We start from the raw sequence: 11,907 nt of genomic DNA, 5'->3' as shown, positions 1-11,907 counted from the left end.
CTCAGGTAACGATTCGAATTTACCGTGGATTGGTGTAGATATCTTATTTCTACATCGCTTTCCGCTCATTGTTCTTGTCTTTTTATTTTATCTTGAATTTGGTTGGGAAAGGAGCGTTCTTGGTAGGGGGAAATGGGGGAGCACTATCAGAGTATCGCCGCCGGCGCCGCCGCCAGTAGCATCAACAGTAGCGTGCATCTCGACGGCGAAAGAGGGGAGCAGAATGGCAACGGCATCGTTACGTCGCGACCTGGAACGGTTGTAGAAACTTCAGCGGGAGGAGACGACAGGCACAAACTCTTTCTCGGCACCTTCATTCACAATGCATCGCTAGCGGAGCTGAAGTATCGTCACAAGGCCGCTGTATGTGTCTCGAAAGAGGGCACAATCGTCGCTATCGAAGATGACTGTGATCGGGAAAGGGCTGAGGAGGTGCTATTCCCTCGCCTTGGATGGTCTAGAGATGAGGTGCAGGTCATTACTGCCAGTGAAGGACAGTTCTTTTTCCCTGGCTTTATAGGTATGGCAGACTTCTTTCTTGGCACTCAAGGCTTCTCTCGAAACAGCAAAGTGCACCACAGGGCCTATTTTCTTTTTACCTGAGGGGGAGTGGCACGGCAAGAATTGAGAGAGAGAGAGAGAGAGAGAGAGAGAGAGAGAAATAAATACTCTACTTTGACCTGCAGACTGACCAAGGATGCAAAACCTCACGCAGATACGCACATCCATGCGCCTCAGTACCCAAACTCGGGCATCTTTGGTAAGTCGACGCTGCTCGACTGGTTGACCACGTACACGTTCCCGCTCGAAGCGTCGCTGGCCGACCCTGCCAAGGCACGCCGGGTCTATGGTCGTTGCATCAGCAAGACGCTGGCACATGGCACGACCTGCGCAGCCTACTACGCCACTATCGACGTTCCATCAACCAACCTCCTAGCGGACCTGTGCATGGCCGCTGGCCAGCGAGCACTCGTCGGCAAGGTCTGCATGGATCAGTTAAGCCCGGATTGGTACCGCGAGGAGAGCGCCGAAGTCAGCTTGCAAGCAACGAGGGACTCCATCGTCCACATCAGCAAGATCGACCCTGGATTCCAAACCATCAAGCCAATCATAACGCCCCGATTCGCTCCGAGCTGCTCAGTCGAGCTGTTGGGTGCTCTGGGAAGGCTGCACGCCGAGACGGGGCTGCCGGTACAGACGCACATCAGCGAAAACAAAGGTGAAATCGAGCTGGTGCGTGAGATGTTTTGCGGTGGAGTCAATGCAACTAAATGCGATGTTGTTGAAGACGTCGGCGAGACTTATGCCGGGGTCTATGACCGGTACGGACTTCTGACGGACAAGACGATCCTTGCGCATGCGATCCACCTCTCCGAGGCCGAGGCATCGCTGATCTCTGAGAGGGGTTCCAAGGTCAGCCACTGCCCGTGCAGCAACAGCTCCATCACCTCGGGCGCCGCCCGGGTCCGCTGGCTGCTGGACAAGGGCATCGAGGTCGGCCTTGGTACCGACGTCAGCGGCGGCTACTCGCCGTCGATCCTGGACGCGGCGCGTCAGGCGCTGCTGGTAAGCCGGCACGTGGCTCTGGCGGGAGCGGGAGACTGCTGCGACGATGCGGCTAAGCTGTCGGTCGAGGAGGTGCTGCATCTGGCGACGCGGGGCGGTGCGGCTGTGGTCGGGCTGGCGGACCGCGTCGGCGCCTTCGAGGTCGGCTTCGACTGGGACGCGCAGCTCGTCGGGCTCGGCAGCGTCGGAGAGAACGGCATGCAGGAGGGCGCCGCGTCGGCTAGCGGCGAGGACAACCACCAGAGCAACGTCGACATCTTTGGCTGGGAGACGTGGGAGGAGCGCGTCGCCAAGTGGCTATTCAACGGGGACGACAGGAATACAAAGAGGGTCTGGGTGCGCGGCAGACTGGTGCACTCGAGAAAGTGAAAGGGAGGTGACTATATGTGTGTTTGGCCTAGTGCGGTGCAAAGCAATATTCGAGACTTTTTGTTTTCGCATTTCGAGTCGATTTTGGCACGATGCCATTTTCATCTTGATCCAAGGAGTTGTTGCCCCAGGACCCAGAAGCCTACTATAGCCGGACAGGATGCGCTGAATAGACTCATTGCAGGGACTACTGATGTGGCCCCTGGTTTCCAACACATCCAACAGTTTTTTATGACAGAAAAATAAATAAACAAGCCAAAAACCATAACATAACCACCATATCTAAATCACATCCATGATCAGATCTGCATCTCTGCTTCGTAGCCAACTCTCCAGGTCACCGCTACCTACCTATTCAAACTTTCAAAGAGGAAGTGCCTGCGAATCATGTTATAGTGTACCTATATGACAGGCATGAGTCGTGGATATGCGGAATCCCTTGGCATGGAGATGATTATAATTGAGTGGATTCGCCAGGTCTTACGCAAAAGGCATCTTGATAGGCTGTAGTGTAAGTGAGTCCTTGAGGGGGATCTGTAAACTTTCGCCAAGGATTTTGTGTTCCGAAAACCCGGTCCTTTTACTGAACTATTTTTTGGGGGATTTTCTTGGACAAGGTTCTTCAGTGACACACACACACACACACACACACACCCCTCTTCCAGCAATTCTTTCGCCACGCCACAGTTGACAATTTCGCCGGACTAAAGTCGTAATATTTGGGATAAAATTTCTTGACCAAAAGAAACACATGAGTTTAGTCTCGTGGCTCTAAGCATCCCAAAGGCGCACGAAACGAACGTCCGTCTCAGCTTCAAAAGGAGACATCAAAGATAGGTATACTACCAACAATGGGACGTCCTCCTGCAGAAAATGCACACCCAAAGACGGTCTGGCCTAGTCCTATAATGACATGGACTGCCATGCATGTCGTTGTCGACCACACCCTGAAGAAGGAGCTAAAGCTGCCAAGATTACATTAGCGAGTATTGCACAAGCATCCCTGCTTAATATAACAAGCCCCAAACACGCTGCAGCTAGACTGATACTATTGGTAACGCTGCTTGGTTTCCACTTACGCATAGCCCAATCCCCAATAGATTCGGATAGCCGTTCGCATAGCAAGAAATCTTGGTATGGATGTCGCACCTAGTGTGGGCTGGTCCCCGACATGGTGGATGTCGCTTTTGAGTTGAACAGACGTGTCTCCGCGTAATGGGGTAAATCCCTCAGTCCATCCTCTCGGAGGTACTTAAGTCTCCGCACGTTTCCCGTTTCACACGTCTCCGGGAATGAATCGTGTTGCTTCACTGCCGGCTTCAACCACGTCTAGTACCAGCAGTAACAAAAACAAAATGTCTCAGTCAATGCCCCAGGGCAACAGTGCCGTCAACCCGCGCTCGCTACAGGAGCAAATGGCCAAGTACGCCCAAGAGGCCGCCAAACGAATACGCTCTGACGGAAACGCCCAGTTTCAGGAGTTGCACAGCAGCACCGACTCCCGAATCCGCTCGCTGGCTGAAGACCCGTGGGCAGACCATGCCGCACTCGATGCAGCAACCCCGGCCCTGAGGGATGGAGACAATGTCAAATTCCTGGTCCTGGGGGCCGGCATGGGTGGAATTCTCAGCGCCGTGCGGCTCTCCCAGAAAGGCTTCGGCCCCAGTGATGTCAAGCTGGTGGACGGGGCGGGCGGTATCGGAGGCACGTGGTACTGGAACCGCTACCCTGGCCTGCACTGCGACGTTGAGGCGAGTGTCTACATGCCGCTCCTCGAGGAGATGGACTACATGCCAAGCCGGCGGTTCGCCCCGGGTTGTGAGATCCGCACGTACCTCGAGGAAGTGGCACGGAAATTTGGGTTCCAGGATAGCATCATGTACCGCACCCACATCGACAAACTGGCTTGGGATGACGAGAAACTTGTCTGGCAGGTAGAGATGACTACTTGCAGGGGTACTGGCGGGATAGAGAAACATAACTTACGAGTACGGGCCGACTTCGTCATCCTGGCGAGCGGGCTCTTCCCTGTGCCCAAGGCACCCAAGCTAGATGGTCTGTCAAGCTTTGGTGGCCAAATGTTTCACACATCGCGTTGGGATTACGAAGTCACTGGTGGAAGCGGAGATGAGCCGTTTCCGGCTCTTGAAAAGCTCCGAGGAAAGCGTGTAGGAATAGTCGGCACCGGCGCAACCGCGGTCCAGGTCATCCCGGTGCTGGCCAAGTATGCAGCCGAGCTATTTGTTTTCCAGCGCACGCCGTCACAGGTATACGGCCGCGGTCAGCATGACATGAATCCTGACCACTGGCGACAAAAAGTGGCGACCGGGCCAGGGTGGCAGAAGAGGCGACAGGAGAACAATGCCCGGTGGATGGCCTCGGGTGGAACACTGCGTGGAATGGAGGAGAAGTTGGTGGACGACGAGTGGTCAGAGTTGGATGGTTGGTGCAGTATTCTCGGGGGAGGACCTATCCCCCCGCCTATGCCGCAAGAAATACCAGAGTACATTGGAAAATTTGTGGCCTTGGAGCTGCCCGGCTCGGAGCGCGCCAGGGCGCGGGTCGACAGCCTAGTCGAGGACCCTCGGACGGCGGAAAAGTTGAAGCACTGGTATCCCACCTGGTGCAAGCGGCCGACTTTCCACGACGAGTACCTACAGACATACAACCAGTCACACGTACGCCTGGTGGACACCGACGGGAAAGGCGTAGAGCGCGTGACGGAAAAGGGGGTGGTGGTGGCGGGCACCGAGTATCCCGTGGATGTGCTCGTGCTCAGCACCGGATACCGAGCTGTCGGGGCCTCAGAACCCTCGCTCCTTGCAGGCCTGGATGTCATCGGCCGGGGCGGACAGACTTTATCGCAGAAGTGGAAAGATGCGGCGGCTTCGCTGCACGGCGTCAGCTCGCACGGGTTTCCGAACCTGTTCTGGCTGGGGAGCACGCAGGCAGGCACAACGGTCAACTTCAGCCATGTGCTGACGGAGGAGTCGCTGCACATCGCGCACATCATTGCGCAGGCGTGCCGAGGCCGTGAGGACAAAAGGGTCGTGGTGGAGGTGACTCGCGAAGCCGAAGAGGAGTGGACGGGCGAGATCCTCAAGGGTGCCACCTATGGATCCGTGGTGGGAGCATGCCCGCCTAGCTTGCTCACTAACGAAGGGGATATCCTAAAAATGACGCCCGAGGAGGGACTCAAAAGTGCGAGAGCAAGTCCCTTGTCGCAGGGGTTATTGGGATACGTGAGGCGGATCGAGGCGTGGAGAAGTCAAGGTGAAATGCAGGGTTTGAAAATCACCACTTTGGACAGAAGTTGAAATGGTGCCGGAGATGACTGCCGCCTTCGATTCTTTTTGTCTGATGTTAGATGTCCACCACCAAGGTTGCTTTCTTTGATCGGTTTCCTCCATTGGCTCTTGGGTATCTGACAGTAATTTTCTTTGTCAATCACGTACGTGGTAGGAATATCAGAAAAAGCTTGAGCTCGGAAATACTTGGATCTAATTGCATTCTCATCCGATATGGAGAATCAATTACAAGCTACTCCGTACTTGCTGTTATAGTTACTTTGTGCATCTCAGAGGTACGAGTTGATGAAAGGCAATTTGACAAACTGGGTGCTGGTTCTAGGCGGGGTCTAGTTCTAGAACTAGTTCTAGTTCTAGACCTAGACAATTCTAGACTAGTGGTGTGCACTAGAGGCCTCCTCCCCTGTCTTCACCGTTGGCATAAGGTGCTTGCTTACTTGCAAAACTTGTGCCTTCCTCTAACCGCGTCGACAGTAACAAACACCAACACCCGGTGGCTTATCCCACATTTGTCGATCCAAAGATGGCGTGTTAAGGGTGATTCTCCGCAACGGCAATCAGGTTTTGCAGGGCACCGCCGTCGCTGCAGTTTACGATTTGTTTCCAAATTCGTACAGTAACACGTCTAGATACGTATTCGTGTACCGTCTCCAGGTACATCCTGACTCACCCCATGCGCATTCCCAGGGTGGTTGAGACGATTACAATGAGCCGGCCAATGTGAAGCACTGCGCGACTGAGGCCTCGCGGGTCTATCCTTTGATGCTCGCATGATTTATGATTTTCGGTCCCAATTGGTAGCGATCAGAAACTCCCTGGACGAGGATGACCTCTATACAGTTTCTCCGTGGTTTTCCAACTGCCTTGCCGGATATGAGACCAACTGTCCGGTGCTTAATGCCGGATAATACAAGAACGGCCAGGTTTCTAGCTCAAGAAGGTAAGGTATCAAGGACCCCGAAAAGGCGGAGGTCAAGCTTTCGCTGCAGCCAAGCTCTGTTAACCAAAAAAAAACAAGAAAAAAAAAACGAAGAGACAGGCATATCGCTGCTCCGATGCAAAACCAGCGAAAATTTGATGTCGAGTGGTACTGCCCGAAGGATGGTGAAACAAGAAAGGCTAAAACATTTCCACCCAGGTTGAAATCCCATATTTCAGCCTTTTAAGTAGAAGAGATCCGCAAACCTCTTTCATGGACCAAAATCCCTTCTCCCGCATGCGCTCCTTATCTTCGGCAGCCTGCTACTATTCACATCACATCCGCTTTCCGGCCCATCAGAAACTAGATAGACGCCAGAAAAGAAAATGCACATGAGAAGTTTAATGAGCAATGGCGTTCCGGCAGGGCAGCCGCGATGGCTCACTGGCACCAAGATTGCCATGATCCTCCTCTCACTCGTTATCGTGGGCCTCTCCGCGTTCGCCATTACCATTATCAAGACCTTTGGCGAGCGCCGTTTCGCCGGCCCCGGCTCAGCAGCCTTGTTCATATTCACAGTAAGTAGGATGGGTTGTTACAACCACCAAACACCTGGTGCCTCCAGACCCGTTGGGCGCGGGCATACATATACCTTACTAGATACTACATACTGACACACCCCTCTCTCATCATAGGCCGTCAAGACCGTGGTGTTGTACGTCTCGGCAATCGTGGTAGAGAAGAAGGTGCCTCACTTCTTCTTCCGCGTCCTCTTTGTTGTCTCGTATGGCTTCAGTGTCTTTTTCTGGGCTGCAACCTGGGTCTTTGGTATCAGAATCACGCGGTTTTGGTTCGCCGCTGCCGATAGGTTCAACGACACCAGCCGATTTGGTGATCTTGGCGCGAGACTTAAGAAAGAGGGCACTGTCATGGCGGCGGTAACGGCCATTTCATTTGTCGTGTCGTAAGTGTTTTTTTCTCTCTTATTTTCCTTGCCCATCTCCTCCCTTCCTTGTTGAATTCGTAAAAGTTATTGGCTTGTGGCCCGACAACTTTCTGACTAGACTCTCTTCCTCAGGGTCTTGACACTTGTCCATATGATATTCTTCGTCAAGGCCTGCAGAAGGGAGGGGCCAGCTGGACCCTACGCCCAGCAGGCCGAGCTTGGTCAGGTCCCATACAAGATGAATAGCACCCAGGGGCCACCGATGCCTCCTCAGCAGTACCCCTACTACCCCGAGCCGGTATATGGCCAGCAGCAGGATATGTACCCGCCGCCGCCGCCAGGGCAGCAGCCAATCTATCCCCCACCAGCGGGCCAGTACCCGGGGCAATATCCGCCCCCTCCCCATCAAGCAACAAAATGAGGGCCGGGATCAAAAATGTTACGAGGGTCAGAATGATATTCATGTTAGTCCTGCAGGATTGGATTAATGAGAGAGCAGGGAGGGAGCTGCATGTAACGGCACAAAGAACCTTGTTGACTGCTAGTCAGCATCATGAATGTTGGGTTCTCAGCTACGTTCCGAAAATACACGAAATTATGACGACTTTACAGGTTGGCGCGAGTATGGGCCGGGCTCGACTGAAAGGTCAGCGGTGTCGGCTTTTATGCGGACTTGCATCCTCTGAATCGGTCTTTTTTTTTCCCTTGTCCGCCTACCTGATGAATGATGAGCACCCAGAGGCTGGCAAAGTTGCTGACGAGCGATTGTCGAGCAGCATCAAAAATTCAGCGTCTGTAGATTGGACTCGCTGCGAGGACTATGCCTAGTTCCCGGCTCAGGTCGTAGGATCAGTCACTGCCTTGGTGCAAACGACCGTATGCCACACGACTTGTGTGCACATGACAAACTCAATCCTCTGTGGTACATCGGTGTTCAATTCACACATTCTACTCGAGGGTGACAGACCATTTACCAGAAGACTGTAGCTATGACGGTGAAAGTAGCTTGCGTACCTACTTTGGAGTGTGATGGAGCCAATAGTGTTGCCTGATGTCTCTGGCTGAGCTGCCACTGGGAGTGAGAGTTTGAACCATGCTTGCGACTTCAAGGTAGTGAAAGCTGCGCTAGGGCAGACGCAAAGATGTGCCCTGGCCAATGCACAAAATTGTAGGACTGGTATCCCCTTATTGCACAGTTCTGGCCGTGATTGACCATGGTGGTATGCTATCTGCCTCTGCCGCCAATCAGGCTGGAAAAGTCGCAGGGTCATTGGCTTAGGCGAGGAGTGGGACTTCTGGTTGGCAAAGGCTGAGTGAGGTCTCTGAGTTGGTGACACGGTGGTTGGCCGCGTTTGTCATGTACTACGCTCCATCATCCAACCAACTCACCCTTTTTTTCCCTTCCACACCTTTCAAAATTAAATCAAGCCACAAATATATGGTGTTTTTGGGCCAAACAAATGGTCCAGTACCATTATCTCACCCTGCATAGATGCGTGTCCAGTAAATGTGATTCCAGGGGTGATCGTATTATCGTTACGTCAGAACCGGAGAATGGCGAAGATACACTAACCTACCTATATTAATATTTCCTATCCCGGAATTCCTAAAATCTTTGGCATGTCTCTGCTGTTCACTACAGTATTTTTAACGATAGCTTTATGCCTTTTTATTTTGCTGTAATTTATTCGTTCTTTTTTATTGCTGCTTATTAATTTTCAAAATCTTGTAGTACTGGGTTGTCGCATATTCTTCCTTTCTTTTTACAACTTGCGCAATTACCCAGGTTCACTGCCCGGTATTTGTAAGATTGGCCGCAGCTGTTTCGCTGTACATTCTGCTTTTTATGTTATCGTTCACCTTTGGTGTACCGTTTCACAAAGGATTGTGATCCCGTTAACCGACGTAGCCAGGCGCTATGCGGGCTTCGAATTTACCCCTGGACCATTGATTTGGTTCTTTTTGTTTTAACGCATGTAAGTTTACAACCAGTATGCCCAGCTGCCGGGAGCTTTTATACTGACACTAGCTCGTAGCTCTACAAGATTTCATACCACATCACCTGCTTTTATTTCCTGTCAAGTATCTGCCGTATCAAACTTTCAACAACTCCCCTCCCAAAAAAAGAGTATTATGGAGATTAAACTAGAAAACCAGTCCAGTATTAACTACAACACAATTCCAAGCAGGTTCTGTGAGTCAAAAACGGACCAAGGGCTGCCGAAAGCATGACACGAAGTCACGAAGTGGAAAAAAATACTACAAAACCTAGAAAGGGTAGAGCAATGCTGACAAATCCTTTTTTGCTCCAATACCTGCTACATGCGGGCTTTCAGAAGCGCCGCGCTTGGTACGACATCCAGAGCATGCAGGTAGCCAGGGTTCCCGTGAGCCGACCCGACATTTTCGCTTGTTTTCCGCAGCCAGTCCATGGCAGCAACACAAAGCTTTGACTCCCGTCCATTCAGCGAGCTATGGCGGCTTTTCTACGCGGCAAGCACGAGTAAATTACTCAGTCTTTAAAGCCGGAGCTTCTTATTCCAGTTAATCTGACCGTGCTGCTGGCAACTTAGTATACAAGCCAAGCCCTTCTCTTCGCACGCCAACCCAGCATCTGATCCTAGGACGCGCGCCAGACAGACACACAAGCGTTTGATGCAGACTCCACTCAGAGACCTTCATAAATCTCTCTCCACCACCACGTAATTTGAAGCAGCATCAAGGAAACGTGCATGATGGCCCAGATTACAACACCAGCTAACTCACCTACCTGCAAATCAGAGATGAGTGGAAGTGGCCAGTTCAATATAAGTTCTAGACTAGAGCATCCATCTAAAAGTTTGGCCCGATACAATGCAAGCGAGAAAGAAAGCACTTTGCTAAAGAGAAGAGAAAAAAAAACATATCTACCGACGATTCTTTCATATCCCCAGTTTTAAAAGCATGCTGATAAATTCAAGCCATACTCCGTGCGAGATGCCGACCGACCCAACAAATTCTTGAGTTCCCGTTTAGGCAACGTCTTGGCCAACACATGCTCAAAAGCCTGCCTCAATGTTCAAGTGCAAGACAAGAAAAAGAGTTGGATCACAATCAGAGCAAAAAGGAAAAAAATGATATATCGAGCCAAAGTGCCAAACACAAAAAAAAAAAAGAATGAAGCTAGAGCAAGAGCAGAGAGTGGGTATTCATCAGTCGAGAGATCGTCAAAAAGGGTTCCGACCACCCAAGAACGGCAAGAGAAATGACGCTGGTCGAGCCAAAGACAGACTTATTCCAATGGCGAGTTGATCGCCAAATAAAAATCAACAGCTCACACCAGTGAAAATTGCCAACTTGCTTTCAAGGTGCTCAATCGTGGACTCGGCAATCTCGAGCTTGGCGATGAGGCGCTTGTTCTTTTCTTTCTCGAGCTCACACTCTTGGAGGGCACGATCACGGTCCTCGACCTTCTTGCGGCGCGACTTGGCGGCGGCGGCGTTGTTGATCTGGCGACGCTTGTAGTTTTTGGCCTGCTGCAATCTACGGTTGGCTTCGCTCGTCATCTTTTTGTCCTCGGGCGTCATGCCTTCCGGGTAGTACAGCGGCGCGAGCTGTCGCGTCTCGAGCTTGCGCAGCTCGACCTCGGTCAGCGAGTTGATCCAAGGCGCCCACGTGTGCCAGGTCCTCGGCTGGTCGGCAGACGGCGGTGGGATCTTGAAACCGGTCCTGTTGCTGCCCGAAGGCGCTTGGGTGGACTGCATTCTGGATACCTTGCTTGGGAGGCGAGTCCTGGCGGGTGACCTCACCGGTGTGGCTGAGAGCTCGAACGGTTGACAGGGAGGCGTAGACGGTGTCAGAAAGGTAGAGTGTGTGGTGGGAGCGATTTGTGATGGCATGGTGTTGAAGTCAAAGCCTGAGCCGAGGTCGCCCATGGCGGTTTGTGCCATGATGGAAGGCATTTGCTCTGCCATGGTGTTGAAGTCAAGAATGGGACCGAGACCGTCGAGCTCAGTCGGTAGGGCATACTGGGCTGCCATCATAACCTCAGCTTGGGCGGTGGTCATGGCCAAGGTCGAAATATCGGCGCAGCTTTGGTTCATGTTGAGGTCGTAGCTTGACAGCGGCTGGCACTCCGGACTGGGTGTCAGGGTCTGCACGCTGTTGGCACAGACACCTGCCCAATCCTCGAAATTCATATTGCCTTGGAATTTCAGAGTCAGTCAAATGATATGGACAAGCTTTGAGTAGCCTCGAGGGAGAACCAAAGGGGTTCATTGGCAACCTACAATCAGGAGCTGGTGTCATCTCCATCGCAGCAGTGGACCGAGGGAGCAGAAGGCCGGCTTGTTTTGTTGCAGGTAGGGTGAGCTGGCCGACCGGAGAAGAAGTGTTGCTATCGCTCGGAGCAAAAGACATGATTGCTTGAACCGCTGAGATGATGCGTTGTGACAAGCTCAGGGTATAAAGAGGTTGAACGATTGTCGTAAAGAGCGGCAGCGCTTGAGGTTTGTGAAGAATCTTGAGTGGATGAACTTTGGTTTGGATTTGGGCTTTGGATGTCGCTATTTCTAGTTTCGGCAAGTAGGAAAGTCTCCAAATCCAAAACTGAATCTACGTGGGTGAATGCCGGATTCTTATAGACGCAGGGAAAGCGAGTGACGGACAGACAGATCCACTAGCGGGCCTCACCAGTGGTCATCTATTTGCATCTGAAGTTGAATCTAACTATTGTTCTGTGAATAGCTTCAAAAGACTTCAATTGACGCTGAATAAAACAATAGCAGCTCCACTCGTGCAGTGCGGCCGGTAGAACCTGG

The 11,907-nt window shown here is 52.1% G+C and overlaps 4 protein-coding genes across 4 annotated transcripts; 3 read left to right on the top strand and 1 right to left on the bottom strand.

Moving 5' to 3' along the window:
• Window positions 1-132: 132 nt before the first annotated feature.
• MGG_04119 (guanine deaminase) lies at window positions 133-1,935 on the top strand (the record flags this gene model as incomplete). The annotated part of the gene is made up of 2 exons (XM_003719663.1): window positions 133-520; window positions 716-1,935. 2 exons carry the CDS (start codon window positions 133-135, stop codon window positions 1,933-1,935), a joined length of 1,608 nt encoding a protein of 535 aa, XP_003719711.1.
• Window positions 1,936-2,664: 729 nt separating this feature from the next.
• On the top strand, window positions 2,665-5,516 carry MGG_04120 (uncharacterized protein). Its single transcript, XM_003719662.1, has one exon. It carries the CDS (start codon window positions 3,228-3,230, stop codon window positions 5,250-5,252), a length of 2,025 nt encoding a protein of 674 aa, XP_003719710.1. The 5' UTR covers window positions 2,665-3,227; the 3' UTR covers window positions 5,253-5,516.
• A 158-nt stretch (window positions 5,517-5,674) lies between these two features.
• Window positions 5,675-7,729, top strand: MGG_04121 (uncharacterized protein). The gene is made up of 4 exons (XM_003719661.1): window positions 5,675-6,183; window positions 6,262-6,740; window positions 6,858-7,126; window positions 7,241-7,729. Exons 2-4 carry the CDS (start codon window positions 6,549-6,551, stop codon window positions 7,527-7,529), a joined length of 750 nt encoding a protein of 249 aa, XP_003719709.1. The 5' UTR covers window positions 5,675-6,183; window positions 6,262-6,548; the 3' UTR covers window positions 7,530-7,729.
• A 2,167-nt stretch (window positions 7,730-9,896) lies between these two features.
• Window positions 9,897-11,725, bottom strand: MGG_04122 (uncharacterized protein). Its single transcript, XM_003719660.1, has 2 exons — window positions 11,377-11,725; window positions 9,897-11,291 (listed from the first exon to the last, which is right to left on the bottom strand). The coding sequence occupies exons 1-2, from the start codon at window positions 11,504-11,506 to the stop codon at window positions 10,414-10,416; spliced, it is 1,008 nt and encodes a 335-aa protein (XP_003719708.1). The 5' UTR covers window positions 11,507-11,725; the 3' UTR covers window positions 9,897-10,413.
• Window positions 11,726-11,907: the final 182 nt, after the last annotated feature.

Source organism: Pyricularia oryzae, chromosome 6 (genome assembly GCF_000002495.2).
Source record: "Pyricularia oryzae 70-15 chromosome 6, whole genome shotgun sequence".
NCBI classification, from domain to species: domain Eukaryota; kingdom Fungi; phylum Ascomycota; class Sordariomycetes; order Magnaporthales; family Pyriculariaceae; genus Pyricularia; species Pyricularia oryzae.
Note: the sequence above shows the minus strand (reverse complement) of the source record. Positions and strands in the feature narration are given on the sequence as shown.

Bases quoted from the DNA above. Each gene is read 5' to 3' on its own strand.
- MGG_04120 (XM_003719662.1), top strand. From the start codon at position 3,228: ATGAATCGTGTTGCTTCACTGCCGGCTTCAACCACGTCTAGTACCAGC.
- MGG_04121 (XM_003719661.1), top strand. From the start codon at position 6,549: ATGCACATGAGAAGTTTAATGAGCAATGGCGTTCCGGCAGGGCAGCCG. The intron at 6,741-6,857 runs GTAAGTAGGATG...CTCTCATCATAG, and splicing joins CAGCCTTGTTCATATTCACA to GCCGTCAAGACCGTGGTGTT. The intron at 7,127-7,240 runs GTAAGTGTTTTT...TCTCTTCCTCAG, and splicing joins GCCATTTCATTTGTCGTGTC to GGTCTTGACACTTGTCCATA.
- MGG_04122 (XM_003719660.1), bottom strand. From the start codon at position 11,506: ATGTCTTTTGCTCCGAGCGATAGCAACACTTCTTCTCCGGTCGGCCAG. The intron at 11,292-11,376 runs GTAGGTTGCCAA...TGAAATTCCAAG, and splicing joins GATGACACCAGCTCCTGATT to GCAATATGAATTTCGAGGAT.